This window comes from Zingiber officinale, chromosome 7B (genome assembly GCF_018446385.1).
Source record: "Zingiber officinale cultivar Zhangliang chromosome 7B, Zo_v1.1, whole genome shotgun sequence".
Classification (NCBI taxonomy): Eukaryota; Viridiplantae; Streptophyta; class Magnoliopsida; order Zingiberales; family Zingiberaceae; genus Zingiber; species Zingiber officinale.
This window is the reverse complement of record NC_055999.1, coordinates 110,071,382-110,090,057: the sequence shown is the minus strand read 5'-3', so window position 1 is coordinate 110,090,057 and position 18,676 is coordinate 110,071,382. Positions and strand designations below refer to the sequence as shown.

Below are 18,676 nucleotides of genomic sequence, written 5' to 3'. Positions count from 1 at the left end.
TCATTATTTCACTTCCACCCAATGTGCAAGGAGGTGGGCATCACCCATCTTGTTTATGCGGATGATCTTATGTTGTTTTACCGAGCGGATACATCTTCTACACAACACAGCGGATTACTTGGATTTCTTCGGAAAGACTTCAGGGCTAAAGGCAAATCCACAAAAAACGTAGATTTTCATGGTCGGTGTAGAAGCAAGAGTAAAGGCCCAAATTCTTGATCTTTTGGATTTTCAAGAAAGTTCTTTCCCCTTCCAATATTTAGACATTCCATTGGCGGTAGAAAAATTAGGGATTGCTAATTATGGACTACTCCTAGAGGCTATCACAAAAAAAATAAATGCTTGGCCCAAACACACTTTGTCATATGCCGAAAGATTGGAATTGATAGGTATAGTTCTACAAGGAGTGGAATGCTTTTGGTTTTCAATGCTTCCAATTTCTAGTGGAGTTGTAGACAAGATTAAAGCACTTTGTCGTATGTCTGTTTGGTTCTCCAAATGCCCTCCTATATCTTGGAGAAAAAAAATTATCTACCAAAGTAAGATGGAGGATATGACCTTAGAGACATCCTTGCATGGAATGAGGATTTGTTGAGCAAAATCTTATGAGATATCAAGTCCAAAACAAATTCTTTATGGATAAATTCACCATCATTATATAAAAGGTGCAGAATTTTGGGCATGGGAAAGCAAAGCTTCGGACTCTCCTTTGATTAAGAGGCTCATAGAAATTCGGGACAATATCTTGAGAACCTCAAATAGTGTTGGAAGTGCAAATATGAGGATGATGGATTGTTTTATTGGGATAGAAAATGGAGTTAAAAATGCATATAATTTCTTCATGCCAAGGAGGTCGGAAGTAGCATGGAAATCTATTGTGTGGAAACCGGAAATCACGTCAAAGCGTCGCTTCACATTATGGATGCTAGCTCATGGGAGGTTGAGGATCAAGGATAGAATGGAATATGAGACAAACAAGGATTGTGTCATGTGCCAACAATAAGAAGAATCAAATCGACATATCTTCTTTAAATGTCCGGTGATTTGTGAACTTTGGTGCAAGGTGAAGTGATGGATGAAGATCAAGCACAACTTCAAATCCTTTGAGGAGTTGCATCAAATTTTTGGGAGATATTACAAGGGTTGTGGTAGAAAGATGAAAGCCCGACATCTAGCCATCTCTAGCTCAATCTATAATATGTGGGAAGCTAGAAATTGATGTCGGTACCAAGGCATTGCGCCGAATGTGGATTAGCTATTTTGGAAGGTCCAAATACATACCCATCGGTTTGTGGACTTGGAACCTCTTTAGTGCTCATCATTTGCAGGTTGAATGCCGCTGTTGGTTGGTGTAGAAGGTGTCATGTTGACTGTACATGAAGGAAATGGAGACCACAATGCTAATGTTGCTATTTTTGGAGCTCACTGTGCTTGCTGTATGAAATTTGGAGCTCACTGTTTTTTATGTCCGTGTTTTTGAAGGAGCCTCATCTACTGTACGTGGTTTTGAAGCTTCATGGCTTATGCGTATATGCAAGTTATGATATGGATGGAGCAAAGTTTAAATCGATGGCAAAGGGAGAATTGACTAGATTTTACATGGGTGGCACATGAAGATTAGTTTGCTATATTTTTTTACATGTCTTTGTATTTATCTTTTGTTTTTGCATGTGAGACATGAGAGAGGATGATGATGAATAGATCCATCATAATTGATCTATCTAGTCCGCAGCAAACGACTTGCGGTAAAGACAATGTCAAATTTGTTGATGGCTGGGGCTTTGCCAAAAAGCCCAAGAGGGTGAATAAATCCACCATAATGATCTATCTAGTCCGCAGCAAATGGCTCGCGGTAAGGACAACGTCAAATCTGTTGATGGCTGGAGCTTTGCCAAAAATCTCAAGAGAGTTCATAGATCCACTATAAGAATCCATCTAGTCCGCAGCAAACGGCTCGCGGTAAAGACATGGTAAATCCATTGATAGCTGACTACTTGCTAAAAGTGGGGCGACGATCTACAGTGGGATGACAATCTTGGTAATCCAGTCCGTGATTTTGATGCTCTGTTTGCTATTCAGGCTTTTGTTGCTCCACTTGTTATCCGTGCTTTTCATGGCTAAGTATTCAAGCCTACTGTCCGTGTTTGATTGCCACACATCATTTTATAATGCATGTGATGTGTTAATGTGATGTTGTGTGTGCGTGTGATTGGATATTGGTTTGACTTTGTTTTTGCTTGTGGATTGCCCACGTATAGCATAATGGTGAGAGGAAAGTTGAGTGCATGATGATGTAAATGAATTGAGTGATGATAAAAGAGTCTACCTCAGTTACAAAGGATGGACTCCTGACTACCATGTATATTTCGACATTCGATTTGAGAGTCTTTATCTCTCAAATCAGTTTTATATAAATGTAGCTATTTCCGTGAAGAGCTCTCAGTCATCTCCTCGGGACGGTCTAGTGGCTAGCACATGAGGTGTTGCCACCATAGGGTCTAGGGTTCGAAACTCGGTAAAGCCGAGGTAAATGTCTCTCTTATTTGCTAGTCACAATTCCAAAGGCTAGTATCCGCTCGTGATTTACCTCCTCTGTGTTGGCCCTGGGGCGGGTTGGGCAGGGGCGTTGGGGGTGAGCGTATTCGCCTTTTTGCCACCATGAAAGAGCTCTCAGTCAACGACCATACACCACCACCCATAGAATCGTGAAAGGAAGGGAGAGGGCCCCCGCGGGCTGGATCAACCGGTTAAGGCGTGGCATCCTTGCACAATGAGTTGTAGGGTCGAAGGTCCACGGACGCGCACTGGATGAATAATCTGGGCCGGCTGTGTTAAATTCCGGAGACACCACGCTTTACCCGGGCCAGCATTCACCGCTGATTTACCTCCTCCTAGGATCCCTGTGGGGCCAAGCCTAGGGGGCCGCTGGGCGGCGGGACCCGCCTTTTTGCACAGTGAAAGGAAGGGAGAGGGCCCCCAGGGCGTAGCGTAGACGGTGGGCGCATGGTATTTCTGGTGTAATGATCAGAGGTCGATTCTTAGGAACTGATGACTTGAGATTTATCCCGCCATGCACCTATGGCCTGTGTACCTATATGAACCTCCTTTCATATCCGTGGGGCCGGCACTAGGGGGGTCGCTAAGATAGCGGATCTACCTTTGTGAAAGGAAGGGAGAGGGCGAGAGTTTCGCCTTTTTACTGCAGTGAAAGGAAGGGAGAGTCACTCCCTCTCAGTCATTTTCTCCTCCACTTCCTAGAGAGAGAAGCTCCCCTTCTCTCTAAGAAGGGAGTGGTTGTTCTCTCCCAAAAAGAGCTTCCTCTTCAAGCAACCAAGGAGCGGTGAGGGAGGGGATCTTCCCCTCCCTCACCGGCGGTGGACTACCACCCACCGGCGCCGGCGAGGGCTCCGGCGAGGTTTTCCGGCGACTCGAGAAGGAGAGCAAGAGGATGCTTGAAGACCACTACCAAAGCTTTTCTCCGGTGCAAAGGAGGGGGAGGTTCTTGGGTCCGGCCTCCTCCGGTCGTGCAAGGACACTACCGCCCCACACCACCACCAACCGGAGTCATCTTGGAGCATGATCGAAGGCCTTGGCTTGATATGGAGGCGAGCTATAAGGGTTGACGATCTGGGAGTTGGGGACCACAGTGGACAAGCAGCGGCAAGATTCATTGGCAGCAAAGGTAGGAGAGGGAGAATTCAGAATTTGCAATTGGAAATTCCGGCGAAGTCATCAACGTGGGAATCATCAGCGTGAAAGTCCGGTGAAGCAACAACGTGAAGATTCAGATGCGGAGTTTGAAATTCAAATTCAAATCCCAGTTTGGACGTGGCAGTAATGTACGGGAGTTTGAATTCAAAAATGGAAATTTGAAAGTGGCTTTCGGTGGCAGCAAGATTCAGTTGCAGAGTTTGAAATTCAAATTCAAATCTCAGTTTGGATGTGGCAGCAAGGTACGGAGTTTGAATTCAAATTTGAAATTTGAAATTGGAAGTGGCTTTAGGTGGCAGCAACACAGTGAAGGCAGTGGAAACTTTGAAATTCAAATTTGGAAATTTGAGTTTGGTGTACATGAATTGATCATAGCTGTATTCGGTGGCATGTTTTTAGTGGGAGATTTGAATTTCAAATTTGAAATATGAAGTTGGCGTGGAAATCAAATTGGTTTGAAATTCAAATTCAGAGCAGTGCACGTCAAATGGCAGTCCATGCAAATTGGAGGGTCAAAGGTCAAAGCTCAAAGGTTAATGCATGTGAACTCAAAATTGAGAATCAAATGCATGCAAATTAGAAGGTCAAAGGTCAAAGCTCAATGCATGTGAACTCAAAATTGAGAATCAAATGCATACAAATTGGAAGGTCAAAAGTCAAAGCTCAAAGCTCAATGCATGTGAACTCAAAATTGAGAATCAAATGCATGCAAATTGGAAGGTCAAAGATCAGCGTATTGCAGGTGGACTCAAAATTGAGAATCAAATCAAGCAAAGGAGAATGGGAGATCAGATTGGATCCAGAATTCAAATTGAACGTATTGTGCGTGACTTGATCAACTTCTGCTTGGAATTACCAGTTGTTGGGAATCAATTGCTGTGTGCGAGTCAGCTATAGGGCATGGAGTCGATTGCCGTATACCAATGCATGCTAGGGATTGATTACTTGGGATCTACCGAGTGCTTAGAATCAATGAACCGTGTGCAAGTCAACTTCATTGCATGGAGTCGATGGCATACACCATGCCGTATGCCAGTGGATAGCTTCGTTGCATAGAGTCGATTGTCGTATGCCTGCATGCAAGTGATTGATTACTATCCTCTTCATCATGGAGTTGCCAATTGAGGAGCTGTTGGGTCAGTTTTGCGTCCCCGGCTTGGAGGACGACCGGAGTCAGCTTGCGGAGATGGAGCGCCAAGAAGGCCGCAGCGAAGGCCATGCTGATACAGCCATTAGTGAGAGTAGTGCTTGTTTGTATGGTTGTCTGGTTGGGCTTGTGCCCGAGATCTTGTGTACTTGTGATGACGGTTGGTGTCTGCGTACATCAACCTAGTGATGCGATACTAATGCCTCGCCTAGTGCGGTATTGTATCAGTCAGCGGCCTTATGGATTTTCGTTCCGATTTGGCATTGGTTCACATATGACGGACGAGGACATATACGCCATAGGTTGCTGTACATTTTTTTCGTTCCATATATATAATTTACCTTTCATCAAAAAAAAGTGAAAGAGCTCTCAGTTATCACGATTATAACAAGGGGTGGTAGAAAGATGAAGGCCCGACATCTAGCCGTCTTTAGCTCAATCTATTATATGTGGGAAACTAGAAAAAGGTGTCGGTACCAAGGCATTACGTCGGATATGGATTGGCTATTCGGAAGGTTCAAATACATACCCACCGGTTTGTGGACTTGAATCCTCCTTAGTGTTCATCAATTGCAAGTTGAATCCCACTGTTGGTTGGTGTAGAAGGTGTAATGATAACTGTACAGTGAGAGATCCTACCGTGTATGGTGAGAGCTTGTATTTTGTACACATTTCCTATGATGAGAGAATGTGAGTTGGGAGGTATGGGAGAGGATGGTAAATAGATCCACCATAATTGATCTATCTAGTTCGCAACAAATAGCTCGCGGTAAGGACAGCGACAAATCCGTTGATGGCTGGGGTTTTGCTAAAAAGCCCAAGAGGGTGAATAGATTCACCATAACGATCTATCTAATCCGCAGTAAACGGCTCACGGTAAAGATAACGTCAAATCCGTTGATGGCTGGGACTTTGCCAAAAAGCCCAAGAGGGTTCATAGATCCACTATAAGGATCTATCTAGTTCACAGCAAACAGCTCGTGGTAAAGATACGATAAATCCGTTTATAGCTGACCACTTGCTAAAAGTGAGGTGACGATTTATGGTGGGATGACAACCATAGATTCAGTCCATTCTTTTGCTGCTCGGCTTGCTATCTGTGCTTTTGATGCTCAGCTTGATGCTCCATTTGCTACCAGTGCTCTTCATGGTTGAGTATTCTTGCTTGTTGTCCATGTTTGATTACCACACCTACTGACACACCAATTGTTCATCATTTTATAATGCATGTAATGGTTTGTCAGAGTTTTCAAACACTGTGCAAATTTCGACCGGCACGTTCCATAGAAGAAATCTATTGGGAGAATTATTCAACATTAATGGCCAATAATTGGGGTTCTCCTTATTTGGAAATTTTTGGTGGCATCTGATTTTATTTTGGCGTGGATTATTTGGTGTTCCCCTTGATTTGGAAGTCTTGTTTGGCATTTGGCGTAGATTAATTGGAGCTTCTTTTGAATTGGAAGTCTTGGTTGTCATTTTGATTTTCCTCTTGCTTTTGGCGTAGACAACTTGGTGACTTAGACGGTGATTCAATTTTGGTGGTTGTATCTTTTCCATTTGAATTGTATTTGACTTTGGCTTTGTTATTCCCATTTGGTAATTCTACGTGGATGCATTAAAATGGGAAAGAAGAAGAAATGTCTCAAATATTCACCTTTGAGTCTATCCAAGGGTTCACATCCTATACCATTTGAAGAGGATAGAGTTGTTAGAATGTATACTAAAAGTTTAGCTTTTTGTATAAACATTTATTTTGAAATGAGAATCACATTGGTCAAATGTCTGTATTTAGTTAAATGCAATTGTCCATTTAATTTATATTGTAGATAACATGGTGTGTGGTGTCACACAGAAGATCATGTTATCAGTTCCTTATAAATTATAAATAGTAGCTCACAACCAAGATGGATTAGGACAAACCATTGGAATGGTTGTAGTGTAATTTGGTATTAGTTTATCTTGACTATAAAATTACACTAGTACACTATGTGTGTATTGAGCAGGATCATTTGAGGTTGTTCCTTTTATACTGACTGCATAAAAGAACAGAACCTCTGTTATTATGGATGCGCGTACTCTTAAACCTGATATAATAACAAGCACATGTACTTAGTATTTATTTCTTTAATTTATCAAAGGGTGAGCTTTATTCGTTAAATCAATAGGTCTGATAAGTTGGGAAATAATATTATTTATATGGTGTGTTGTTGATTATAGAAGGAAACTGTGTCCTATTTATTAGGATAATGATGCCCCCTTGAGAAGCTCATAAGGATTGTCATGTAAACCCTACAGGTGGACTTAGTTCCGACATTACAATGAAGTTGAGTGGTACTACTCTTGGAGTTAGATGTTAATTAAGTGAATTATCAGTAACTCATTTAATTAATGGACATACGATCTCTTAAACACAAGGAGATTAACACACTCATAATAAGAAGGAGCCCATATTGTAATATGGGATTGATGTGGTAGTTTAATAATAACCCTTTAGTGGTATGAGTTATTATTGATGGACTTGAGTTAGGTGTTCGGGCTGAGTACGGGAAGCTCAAGTCCATCAGGAGGCCAAAATCAATTCCTCCTCTAGATTCCTGTTGTAGCCTCTTTATAAAAAAACCTTGTATCCAACCAAGTCCACTTCTTACCCAAGTAATGGACCAGCCACATCCTTGCTTGGTACCCAAGCAAGGGTCGACCAAGCTTTGCTTGGAGCCTAAGAGGTGGCTTGCCAAGCCTTGCTTGGTGCCCAAGCAAGGGGTCGACCACAAGAAAATAAAGGAGAATTTTAATTTTTTTAAATCTTTCCTTTTATAGACATCCTTCAAGGGATTTTAAAAAGAGATTTTAATTTTAAAATCTTTCCTTTTATAGCCATACTCCAAGGGATTTAAAAGAGAGATTTTAATTTTTAAAAACTTTCCTTTTATAGTCATCCACAAGGAATTAAAAGAGATATTTTAATTTTAAAATCTTTCTTTTTTTTTGTAGTCATCCACAATGATTTAAAAGAGAGATTTTAATTTAATTTTTTTTTCTTAATTGTTGCCCAAATAAGGGTCAGCCACACATAAAAGGAATTAAAAGGAAGGTTTTAATTTTAAATCTTTCCTTTTTTACATTCACCAAGGATTATAAAAGAGAGGTAGATGGTGTCTTATGGTATAACACAACCTAAGTCTCTTCATTTAATCCTTGTTTTGGCCGGCCCTCTTCCCTTTCTATTCTCCCCTTATTTCCTTTACCAAGGGTTGGCGACATCAAGAGGCTCTATCTTCTTGTGGCCGGTTACTTGGAGGAGAAGAAGAAGAGAAGGAGGCTCCCTATTCTAGCATCCCTTGGTGGCCTAAAGTCTTGGAGGCAAAGAAGTGATTCGGGTGTTGTTGTCTTGGAAGATTGTCGCCCACACGACGTCCAAGAGGGGAAGAGAAATACAGTAGAAGATCAAGAGGTCTATTGAAACAAAGGAAAGGTACAACTAGTTAATTATTTCGCTGCGTATTAGTTAGTTTATTTTCTTTGTATGGATCCTGAAATACTAACACAAGAGGCCAATGATCTTGTGCTTCGATTGTGGTATCTGTAGTTAAACCTAAGATTACTTTAAGGAATTTAAATATTCAAATTTTTTTTGAAAGACTTTGTCTAGGAAGTGGTGGATGATCACATACCCAAGAAGGCCGAGTGTCTCACCAACGACCTGGAAGTCAATCCTTGAAATAGATATTTAATCAACTTTTATAATATGGTTTAACTTCTGATGAACACATGGGTTGAACTTGGATAAATAATGTTAAGTTTCGTTTACGATCCAAGTTTAACTTCTGAAAAGCACATGGGTTGCTAGGAAAAGTTCTATGCTTGTACAATTTTTTGTACAGGGGAAACAGAACGAAATTCCGAGTAGTGCCAACAAGAGTTACTACTACGAAGGGTGCATCACAAGTGGTAGATCATGTTGAGGTGGCGGTCCAAGATGTTGAGGCGGTAAATGAGGTGGCAAGTGACCCTCCAAGTCACCTTCCTCCTCTCCCAAAGGATGGAGTGTTTCTTCCTCAACTAGCCCCCTTACCTAACCTCACCGGAGAAGCTCACTCCATCACCGCTGGAGGTAATGAAGTTGCTGTCGAATATGAAGTCGATCAAGTTCCACCTACTGATGAGAGGGTTACTCAAGCAGCAGTTCCTTAGGGACAAAAGAAGTCTGGTTCATGGGTCAACCTCTTCAAGTATAATCGACGGACTAAGATGGCGACCCAATTACAAGTTTACAACAATCTCAACCAACTGGGCAGCGTTTAAGTTTTGAGTATGATGATATTGAGACTGTGGAAGATTTGATTGGATTCGACATTGTAAAGCGGATTGCAAGAATTCTGGCCGGAAATCGACACAAAATGACCACTGCCCCATTCGCTCACAATCCACGAGAGGATGGCAACAATTCTATTATCGACAAAGGCAATCAATTCCTCCTCAAGGGTCTCCACAAGCCGTTGATGACATTCAACCACAAATGGATTGTGTTCCGGAACAAGACCTTGTATTGGCTACAACGGTTATTGAAGAATTGGTTCCAAAGGAGATAGAATCATCACCCCTTCCAAATGTATCTGATCCTTTTTCACAATCAGTTATGGTATCACTTATTCCATCCAAGAATAGTGTGGCCTCATCATCAAATTCAACCGATACTCAAGTCGATGTTAGGGAGGTTGCTGCACATCAAGAGCAAATTGATTCAAGTGAGGCTACTTCTGTCACTTTAGGAATGGAGGACATGAACACCACCATTTCAGATAGTACCTTCATCCCTCATTTGATTCCGGGACCTGTTGTGGAAGAACATGAAGCGGAACTGCCACCTTCACCAACTTCAACTTCAGCACATGTGGAGACTAAGTAAAATGGGAGGTATTTACGGGTTAGAGCAACCTGCTCATCTCGTGGACGATGAAGATTGCATCTTGGAACATTAGGGGCTTCCATAAACCCTTAAAACATGGTGGTGGGGGGGGGGGGGGGGGTTCACCTCCTCAAGCAAAAGGCAATTCAAGTTATATGACTTATTGAAACCAAGCTTAATGAAGACTCCTTAGATTTTATCATGCGAAGGAAATTCTCACGGTCACTTTGGATGTTCTCAATGCATCGAATCAATATATACATTGTCGTATTCGTTGCTTAATTATGGCTCGATCTTCTTTGGTGACATTTGTATATGACCTTCATTCTATCATGACAAGGAGACCCTTATGGACTTCTCTTACCTTCCTTGGAGAAACGATTGTGGAACCTTGGCTTATTATGAGTGATTATAACTCACCATTAGCAATCCAAGACAAAGAAGGTGGGGAACCGATTTCTAATTATGAGATACATTATTTGTAGTGTTTTGTTGACAATTGTGGTTTGGTTGATTTTCGCTCTATTGAGTGTCATTTGACATGGACGAATGGAAGAGTTCTTGTAAGCTAGATCGTGCTATGGTGAATTCACAATGGCTTGTTGCGGACTATGAAAGTTATGTAGAATTTACGCTCTCCGGTTGTCTATCGGACCACTTTTGTTGCATAGTTTCAACTTTTGCAAGGGAAAGTGGATCCAATAGGCCATTCAAATTTTATAATATATGGGCATTACATGATGGTTTCAAAGACTTGGTGGCAAACACATGGGAGACACCCGTCTATGCAATGCACAATTTACTCTCAAGACAAAACTTACACGGTTGAAAGATAAACTAATGGAACTTGATAAGATTCATTTTCGACATATCAAGGAGCAAGCATCAAGAGCAAAATCAGAGTTAGAAGATGTTCAAAAAACCCTTCTTAATGGAGAAGAGCCCCCAAGTGACTATGACACAATAAGAAAGAAGGCGGAAAGACTTTTCTACCAACAACGTATCAAGAGTATCTACCTCAAGAATAATAATAGACGCATCAAATTTTTTCATGACTTGGTGAAGAGAAACAACAAAAGAAATGCTATTATTACACTCATCAAGCAATCCGGGGAACAAACAACTAGTTTGGATGAAGTTGCCGAAGAATTTGTGGAGTATTTTCAAGGCCTCTTGGGTAAGTCCGGTCAAAGCTCTCAATTTGATGTTTCTTCCTTGCATGGGACTAGATTATCTCAAGCCCAAGCATCAGCCCTAGAAGCCACAATCACGGAGGAAGAAATCAAGAAAACTCTATTTGATATAGGCGCTGATAAGGCCCCGGGTCTGGATGGTTACAATGCAAAATTCTTCACGACGGCTTGGGACAACATAGGGGTTGATTTCATTAAGGCGATAAAGGAATTCTTCATTAATGGTTGGCTCCTCAAGTAATGGAATCACACCTTGATAGCTCTCATCCATAAATTTGATCATGCTCCAAGAGTTTCGAATTTTAGGCCTATCTCATGTTGTACGATTTTCTACAAGGTCAACTCCAAAGTATTGGCGGCAAGATTGGTAAAAGTTATAGATATGTTGTTGGATCCGGCTCAAGTGGCTTTCATCAAAGGTCGGTCCATAGGTGATAACATTCATTTATCCTAAGAATTATTGAGAAAGGATGCTCGTAAACGGATTTCTCCAAGGTGTATGATCAAAGTTGATTTGCGCAAGGCTTTTGACACGGTTGATTGGAGTTTCCTTATGCCCGCACTTGTTAGTTTTGGGTTTCCCCAATAATTTTGTGGATGCATAAGAGAATACATAACCATGATCTCTTACTCCGTTAATCTAAATGGTGGATTGCATGGTTTCTTTAGTGGAAGAAAAGGCTTGAGGCAAGGTGACCATCTCTCTCCTTTGTATTTGACCTATGTTTAGAAGTTTTCTCACGTTCTATGAAAGTTATATCAAGGCTAAGTGCTTTTCATTATCATCCAAAATGTCAAGAAGTGGAACTCACACATATAGCATATGTCGATGACCTCTTATTATTTGCAAGGGTCGATGTTTCTACTCTTAGCCTCATTATGGATTTCCTATTGATTTTTGGTGATAAAACGAGCCTTCAAGCAAATCCAATGAAATCCAACTTATATATGACCAAGGTTAGTGACCAACTACAGGAGGAGCTATTACACATAACTGGTTTTCAACAAGGCACATTTCTCTTCCGATATCTTGGTATTCCATTAACGATTGAGAAATTGAGGATTGCGAATTATAGGGCACTTCTTGACTCCATAAGAAAGAAGGTTGTATCTTGGCCGAAGCACACACTTTCCCATGCCAAAAAATTGGAACTTGTAAGTTTGGTACTTCAAGGAGTGGAATGTTTTTTGTTGTCTATCCTTCCAATACCAAGTAGAGTTATTGACAAAATATATGACATTTCTCGTTCCTTTGTATGGTCAACAAAACATCCACCAATCTCTTGGGCTTCTATATGTCTACCCAAAGAAGAAGGAGGATATGGTTTACGTGATTTGTAAACATGGAATAGGACTCTCTTATGTCGGATTCTATGGAATATTCAAAATCGAAGGAAGTCCCTTTGGGTCCGATGGGTTCATCATCACTATCTCCGAAATATGGACTTTTGACAATGGAGGAGTAAACCTTCGGACTCCCCCCTTATTAAACGCTTACTTTATATTCGTGATGAGCTTGTACAGTGAACTACCTACATTGGCGCCGCAAACATGAAGATGATAGAGTGGTTTGCGAGAGAAAATAATGGGTCGACTTTGGCATATGAGTTTTTCCGTCCAAGAGCGTTTAAAGTGGATTGGTTTTCGGTGATATGGAAGCTATATATTTTGCCCAAGCATAGGTTTATCTCTTGGTTACTTGTTCATGGAAGACTAAGAACGACGAACATCATCTCATATGAGTCCAACAAATTATGTGCATTGTGTCACCAACAAGATGAATCCAATAATCATATTTTCTTTGATTGTGACATTGTCAAGCCCCTACTTGATAAAGTCAAGATATGGATGGGTATTACTTTTGACATCACCGATATGACCTCCTTTCTTGATACATTTTGGCAACATTACAATGGTAAAGGAAGGCAAATGAAAGCAAGACATCTTGCTCTTGTTGGGATGTATACTATAAGTCTAGCTTTTGTATGAACATCTGTTTTGAAATATTTTGAAATGAGAATCACTTTGGTCAAATGTTTACATTTTATATTTATATATATGTCAATGCAGTTGTCCATTTAATTTATATTGTATATAACATGGTGTGTGGTGTCACACAGAAAATCATGTTATCAGTTCCTTATAAATTATAAATAGTATCTCACAACCAAGATGAATTGAGACAAACCATTGGAACGGTTGTAGTGTAATTTGGTATTAGTCTGTCTTGACTATAAAATTACACTAGTACACTATGTGTGTATTAAGCAGGACTATTTGAGGTTGTTCGATTTATACTGACTATATAAAAGAATATACCTCTGTTATTGTGGATGTGCGTTCTCTTAATCTCTATATAATTACAAACACGTATACTTAGTATTTATTTCTTTAACTTATCAATGAGTGAGATTTATTCGTTAAATCAATAGGCCCGATGAGTTGGGAAATAATACTATTTATATGATGTGTTGTTGATTATAGAAGGAATCTGTGTCCTAATTATTTAGGTTGATGATGTCCCCTTGAGGAGCTCATAAGGATTATCATGTAAACCCTGCAGGTAGACTTAGTCTGGCATGATAATAAAGTTGAGTAGTACTACTCTTGAAATCATATGTTAATTAATTGGGTTGTCAGTAACTCAATTAATTAATGGACATGAGATATCTTAAACACGGGGAGATTAACGCAATCATGATAAGAAGAAACCTATATTGTAATATGGGATTGGTGCGGTAGTTCAATAATAACCCTTTAGTGGTATGAGTTATTATTGATGAACTTGGGTTGGGTGTTCGGACCGAACACAGGAAGCCAAACCCATCAGGAGGCCTAAACCAATTCCTCCTCTATGTCCCTATTATAGCTTCTATATAAAGCCTCACATCCACCCATCCATAACTTGGTTTGGTTTAACTTGGTTTGATTTAACTTGGCTTGGATTAACTTGGATTAGTTTAACTTGGCTTGGTTTAACTTGGTTATAAAAAGGGAGATTTTTTCTCGACGGAATTTGGTTATAAAAAGGAAGATTTTTTCTCAACAAAATTCGGTTATAAAAGGGAGATTTTTTCTACAAAATTCGGTTATAAAAAGGGAGATTTTTTCTAAACAGAATTCTGTTATTTTTTCTTTATTTGTAACCGACAACAAGCCTATAAAAAGGAGTAGGTGGTAGCTCCTAAAACCTTTTTTTTTTCTCTCTTCTCCTCCTTGTGGCTGACACCCCTCCCTTTGCTCCTCACCTAGGGCCGGCACCCCTCCCCTCCTCTTGCTAAGAGTCGGCGGCCCCTCTCCTTGCTAGGGCCGGCGACCCCCTCCTTGCTAAGGCCGGTGTCCCCCTCTTCTACTCCTTGGTGGGCAACAGCTTGGAGAAGAGGAAGAAGAAGAGAAGGTGCCTCATCCTATAGCCTCCTTTTGTAGCCAGCGGTTTGGAAACTGAGAAGAGAAGGAGGGTGATGGTGTCTTGGTAGATCGTCGCTCACACGACATCCAAGAAGAGGAGAGGAATACGGCAGAAAATCAAGAGGTCTTTAGCTACAAAGGAAAGGTATAACTCGTTCTTTAATTCCGCTGCATAATTAGTTAGTTTTTCTTTGTATCATTTTCGGAATATCAACACAAGAGGCCAGCGATCTTGTACTTCGATCAAGGTGTGCTTTGATCATTCAAAAACTTGCTTGATTGATCAAACACATGTTTGATCGAACATGCGTGCTAGGAAAAATTATGTTCTTGTACAATTTTTTGTACAGGGAAATTGAAATAGAACGGAATTTCAGCGCCTTCAGCTCTATCTTCCATGATTTATCTCATATGGAATGCACGTAACATGAGCCGATTTGAGAATATTGTACCTTGCTTTGAGAAAATATTTCACATAATCCAAGTTCATGTTTGGCACTTTATGGATATCAAGTAATTCTTTTGTAATGTGTGATAATATTTTGTGATATGCTCGGATGTCACACAAAGTCCAAGTCATGTTTGGTACTTTGTAGACATTAGTGAGGCCTTGATGTGTAATGTTATGTATGAAATTTGCTTAATGGTGTCTTACAAAGTCATAAGACTGTTATGCACTTTGTAGATATCATATGATTGTATTTTGTTCTTTTTGAGAGTATAATACATTTACCTTCCAAAAAAAATATTATCAGTGAGAAGTGGGCTTAAGAATATTAGTCATCCGGAAAGGCCTCCATGAGCATTTTTTGATTTACCTTGATGGCCAGTTGAGAACTTTTATGAGACTGAACCTGTCACTTCCAAAATTATTTGGTTCAAAGAACTGGATACCTGGGTTAAAAAAACAATTATCATATATATTCCAAACATCTAAGGATTGAATCCAACCTCATCGCACCATAGAGATTTTTCTCCAGTGGTATGCCAACTCTAAAAAAAATAGTCGCTTGGATGGATATTTGTGACCACTTCGCGATTTACCTTGATGATTGTGGGAAACTTCTATAAGACCGAACTGATTACCTCCGAGATTAGTTAGTTTAAAAAGCTATATAGTTGGATTTTTAAAAAATAACTATTATATATATATATATATATATATAAAAGTTGTATTTCAAATTTATTTCTTCCAAAGGGTTGACACTGGGATGGTAAAATTATTTTATTGGAGGAAAATTGATTCTCACTGAATTCATTCCCTCATAAATTAAATGTATTATAATTTAACTTTTATCTTATTATTATGATTGTAAAAGGTAATCCGCTCGCTCTAGAGTCTCCGCTAGCTCACTTCTAAATTAATATGAAAAAAAATAAATTATGAATGACTACTAATTTTATGTAGTTTAATAATATATGAAGGAGGATAGATACCCCACTATTAATCAAGATTTGACTCGAGACCTTACGTTGATAACACCATTTAGCTAACTGCCCGGTCCGAGGCCGACTACAAGGAATACTCGGATTGAGATAAATCAACTTCACTTTTAATTCATATGTTTCAAATTGATTTAGATAGAAATAATGTTTGTTGTCAATGCAAAAGAGTCAAAATGCTAAAGCTCACTAATTGTCAATGATGATCCATGGGCAGGCGCCTGCATGCATGCGCTCAGTGCTCTGATTCCTGCTCGCTCCCCGCTCCTTTCCTGCTGCTTTTTGTCCTCTGCTCTCCAAAATTCTCCTCCTACGGCTCGAAAGGGGCAGGCAACAGAAAGCAAAATCAAGATTTGCAGCGGCGTTGCGATGCCCGGGCCACCACCACCACCATCAATCCATTTCAGCTCATGATCAGCTTCTTCTTCTCCAAGGCTTGCAGCATGCAAACCCCCTTCAGTTCCCTGCTGCCGTTCCGGAGCTTTCTCTGTGGAGATGAATCGCTTCCACCACCAGCAACTCCTTCCCGGCTGCTCTGCTTCTTCTCCGCACAAGCAAAGACGTGATGACTGGTGCTTATCTGTTTTTTTTTTCTAACTCTCTCTCTCTTTTTTTCTGAGATTTGATCGTCTGAAAATATATTTGCAGGATCTTTTTGGATGTTCCTAGTGACGTTACGATTGAGGTAGCTGGTGTGAGATTTCAGCTTCATAAGGTTGGTCGATTCTGTATTTCGCGCATTTATGCGCTTGATTTTTCTCTAATTGGCCGGAATTCTAAGAAGTGCAGTTCCCGCTGGTCGCCAAGAGTGGCAGGATCCGTCGGATCTTGTCGGAATCCATAGAGGGCGACAAGATTCAGCTGCCGGGTCTACCCGGCGGTCCCGAGACATTCCGTCTCGCCGCCAAATTCTGCTACGGCGTCCATTTTGAGCTCACGGCAGGCAACGTCGCCGAGCTCCGCTGCGCCTCGGACTACCACGAGATGACCGGCGACTACGCCGGCGACAACCTCGCGACCCGGTGCGGGGCCTACCTCGAGGAAGTCGTCTGCAAGAACCTCGAGTTCTGCGTCGAAGTGCTGCGCCACTGCGAAGGTTTGCTCCCCCTGGCCGACGAGCTCGGCGTGGTGAGCCGGTGCGCCGACGGCGTCGCCGCCACGGCCTGCGCGGAGCAAATTGCCGCCAGCTTCTCGCGACTGGAGTACAGCTCCGGGAGGCTCCACGTCACCAAGAAGAGCGATCCCAACTCCGGCGAGGACTGGTGGATCCAGGACCTCTCCGTCCTCCGCATCGACCTCTACCGGCGGGTGGTGGAGGCCGTCAAGGGCCGCGGAATCCGCCCGGAGAGCGTCGGAGCTTCGCTCGTGGATTACGCCGAGAAGGCGTTCCGCAAAAGGCCCGCCAGAGCCGCAACCGGAGAATGCGAAGAGAAGGCGGTGGTAGAAACGATCGCCGGCCTTCTTCCGGCGGAAAAGCACGCCGTCTCCGTCAATTTCCTCTTCGGTCTCCTTCGCTCCGCCATCTTTCTCGACTGCTCGACGACCTGCAGGCTAATTCTCGAGACAAGAATCGGATCTCAGCTCGAATCGTCTTCCCTCGACGATCTCCTCCTGCTCTGCGCTCACAATTCCGGCGAAACAATCTTCGACGTCGACACCGTGCACAGAATCCTCCTGATCTTTTCTCATCAAGAGGAGAGCGACGACGATGACGACGGATCTAATTTCGAATCGGACGGCGGTCACGCGCTGGACAAAGTGGCCAAACTGGTCGACGGCTACCTCGCAGAGATCGCTCCAGACGCCAACCTCAAGCTCGCAAAGTTCATCGCCATGGCGGACACTCTGCCTGCCTACTCTCGATCATCGCACGACGGATTGTACCGCGCCATCGACATCTACCTCAAAGTATCACACCTCAAAATCTAATTTGTGCTAGAACCCATTTGATCGAATCTGGATCTCACTCAATCAGTTTACCAGGCGCACGATCAGGCGCTGTCGGAAATGGAGAAGAAGAGGCTCTGCAAGCTGATTGACTTCCACAAGCTCTCGCCGGAAGCCTGCGCCCACGCCGCACAGAACGAGAGGCTCCCCGTGCAAGCGACCGTGCAGGTGCTCTACATCGAGCAGCTGAGACTCCGAAGCACCCTGTGCTGCTCCCCGCCGCCGGAGAAGCTCGGCAGCGGAGCGGTGCTCGTCGCCGGGATCTCCCCCCGCGACAGCTACGCGTGCCTGAGGAGGGAGAACAAGGACCTGAAGCTCGAGCTGGCGAGGATGAGGATCCGGCTGAGCGACCTCGAGAAGGGCCATGCTTGCATGAAGCATGACGTGAACAAGAAATCCCACTCGCGCAAGCTCGTAGTTGCAGTGACGAAGAAGATTCGAAAACTGAACTTGTTTACCGCCGGCAGTCCTTCGAGTAAACATGAACCATAAGTTTCTAACAGATCTTCAAACTTCTTGTGGCTCTTCAAGTTTAACGATTTAATGTAATTGGAGAATGTAATGTTTTTGATACGTGGGATTTTATGATTTGGTTAGTCTTAATTAATCAACTTTTATGTTTTTGTTAAATGATCTAAAGTTGTATCACTTTCATTTTTATTTATTTTGTGATGATTATTTAACATTTATATATTTTTTTTCACGTAGTAGTTTTCGAAAATTCATGGCAGAATTTATATTACTTTGCTATCTATTATATATATATAGTTTTCGAAAATTCATGGCAGAATTTATTGACGGATACAAAGTTCAGTCAATAGTCTCCGACGGATTATCGATGGAATTGTTTCAATCGGTAAGTCCGACTAAAAATCTAAGGCACGACCCCAATTTTCTTTACCCGCACATGTTCTTCCG

At 41.8% G+C, this 18,676-nt stretch overlaps 1 protein-coding gene across 1 annotated transcript; it reads left to right on the top strand.

Moving 5' to 3' along the window:
- The first annotated feature begins 16,006 nt into the window (after positions 1-16,006).
- Positions 16,007-18,355, top strand: LOC122006872 (BTB/POZ domain-containing protein At5g48800-like). The gene is made up of 4 exons (XM_042562549.1): positions 16,007-16,383; positions 16,460-16,526; positions 16,601-17,719; positions 17,795-18,355. The coding sequence occupies exons 1-4, from the start codon at positions 16,307-16,309 to the stop codon at positions 18,248-18,250; spliced, it is 1,719 nt and encodes a 572-aa protein (XP_042418483.1). The 5' UTR covers positions 16,007-16,306; the 3' UTR covers positions 18,251-18,355.
- The last annotated feature ends 321 nt before the right edge of the window (positions 18,356-18,676 follow it).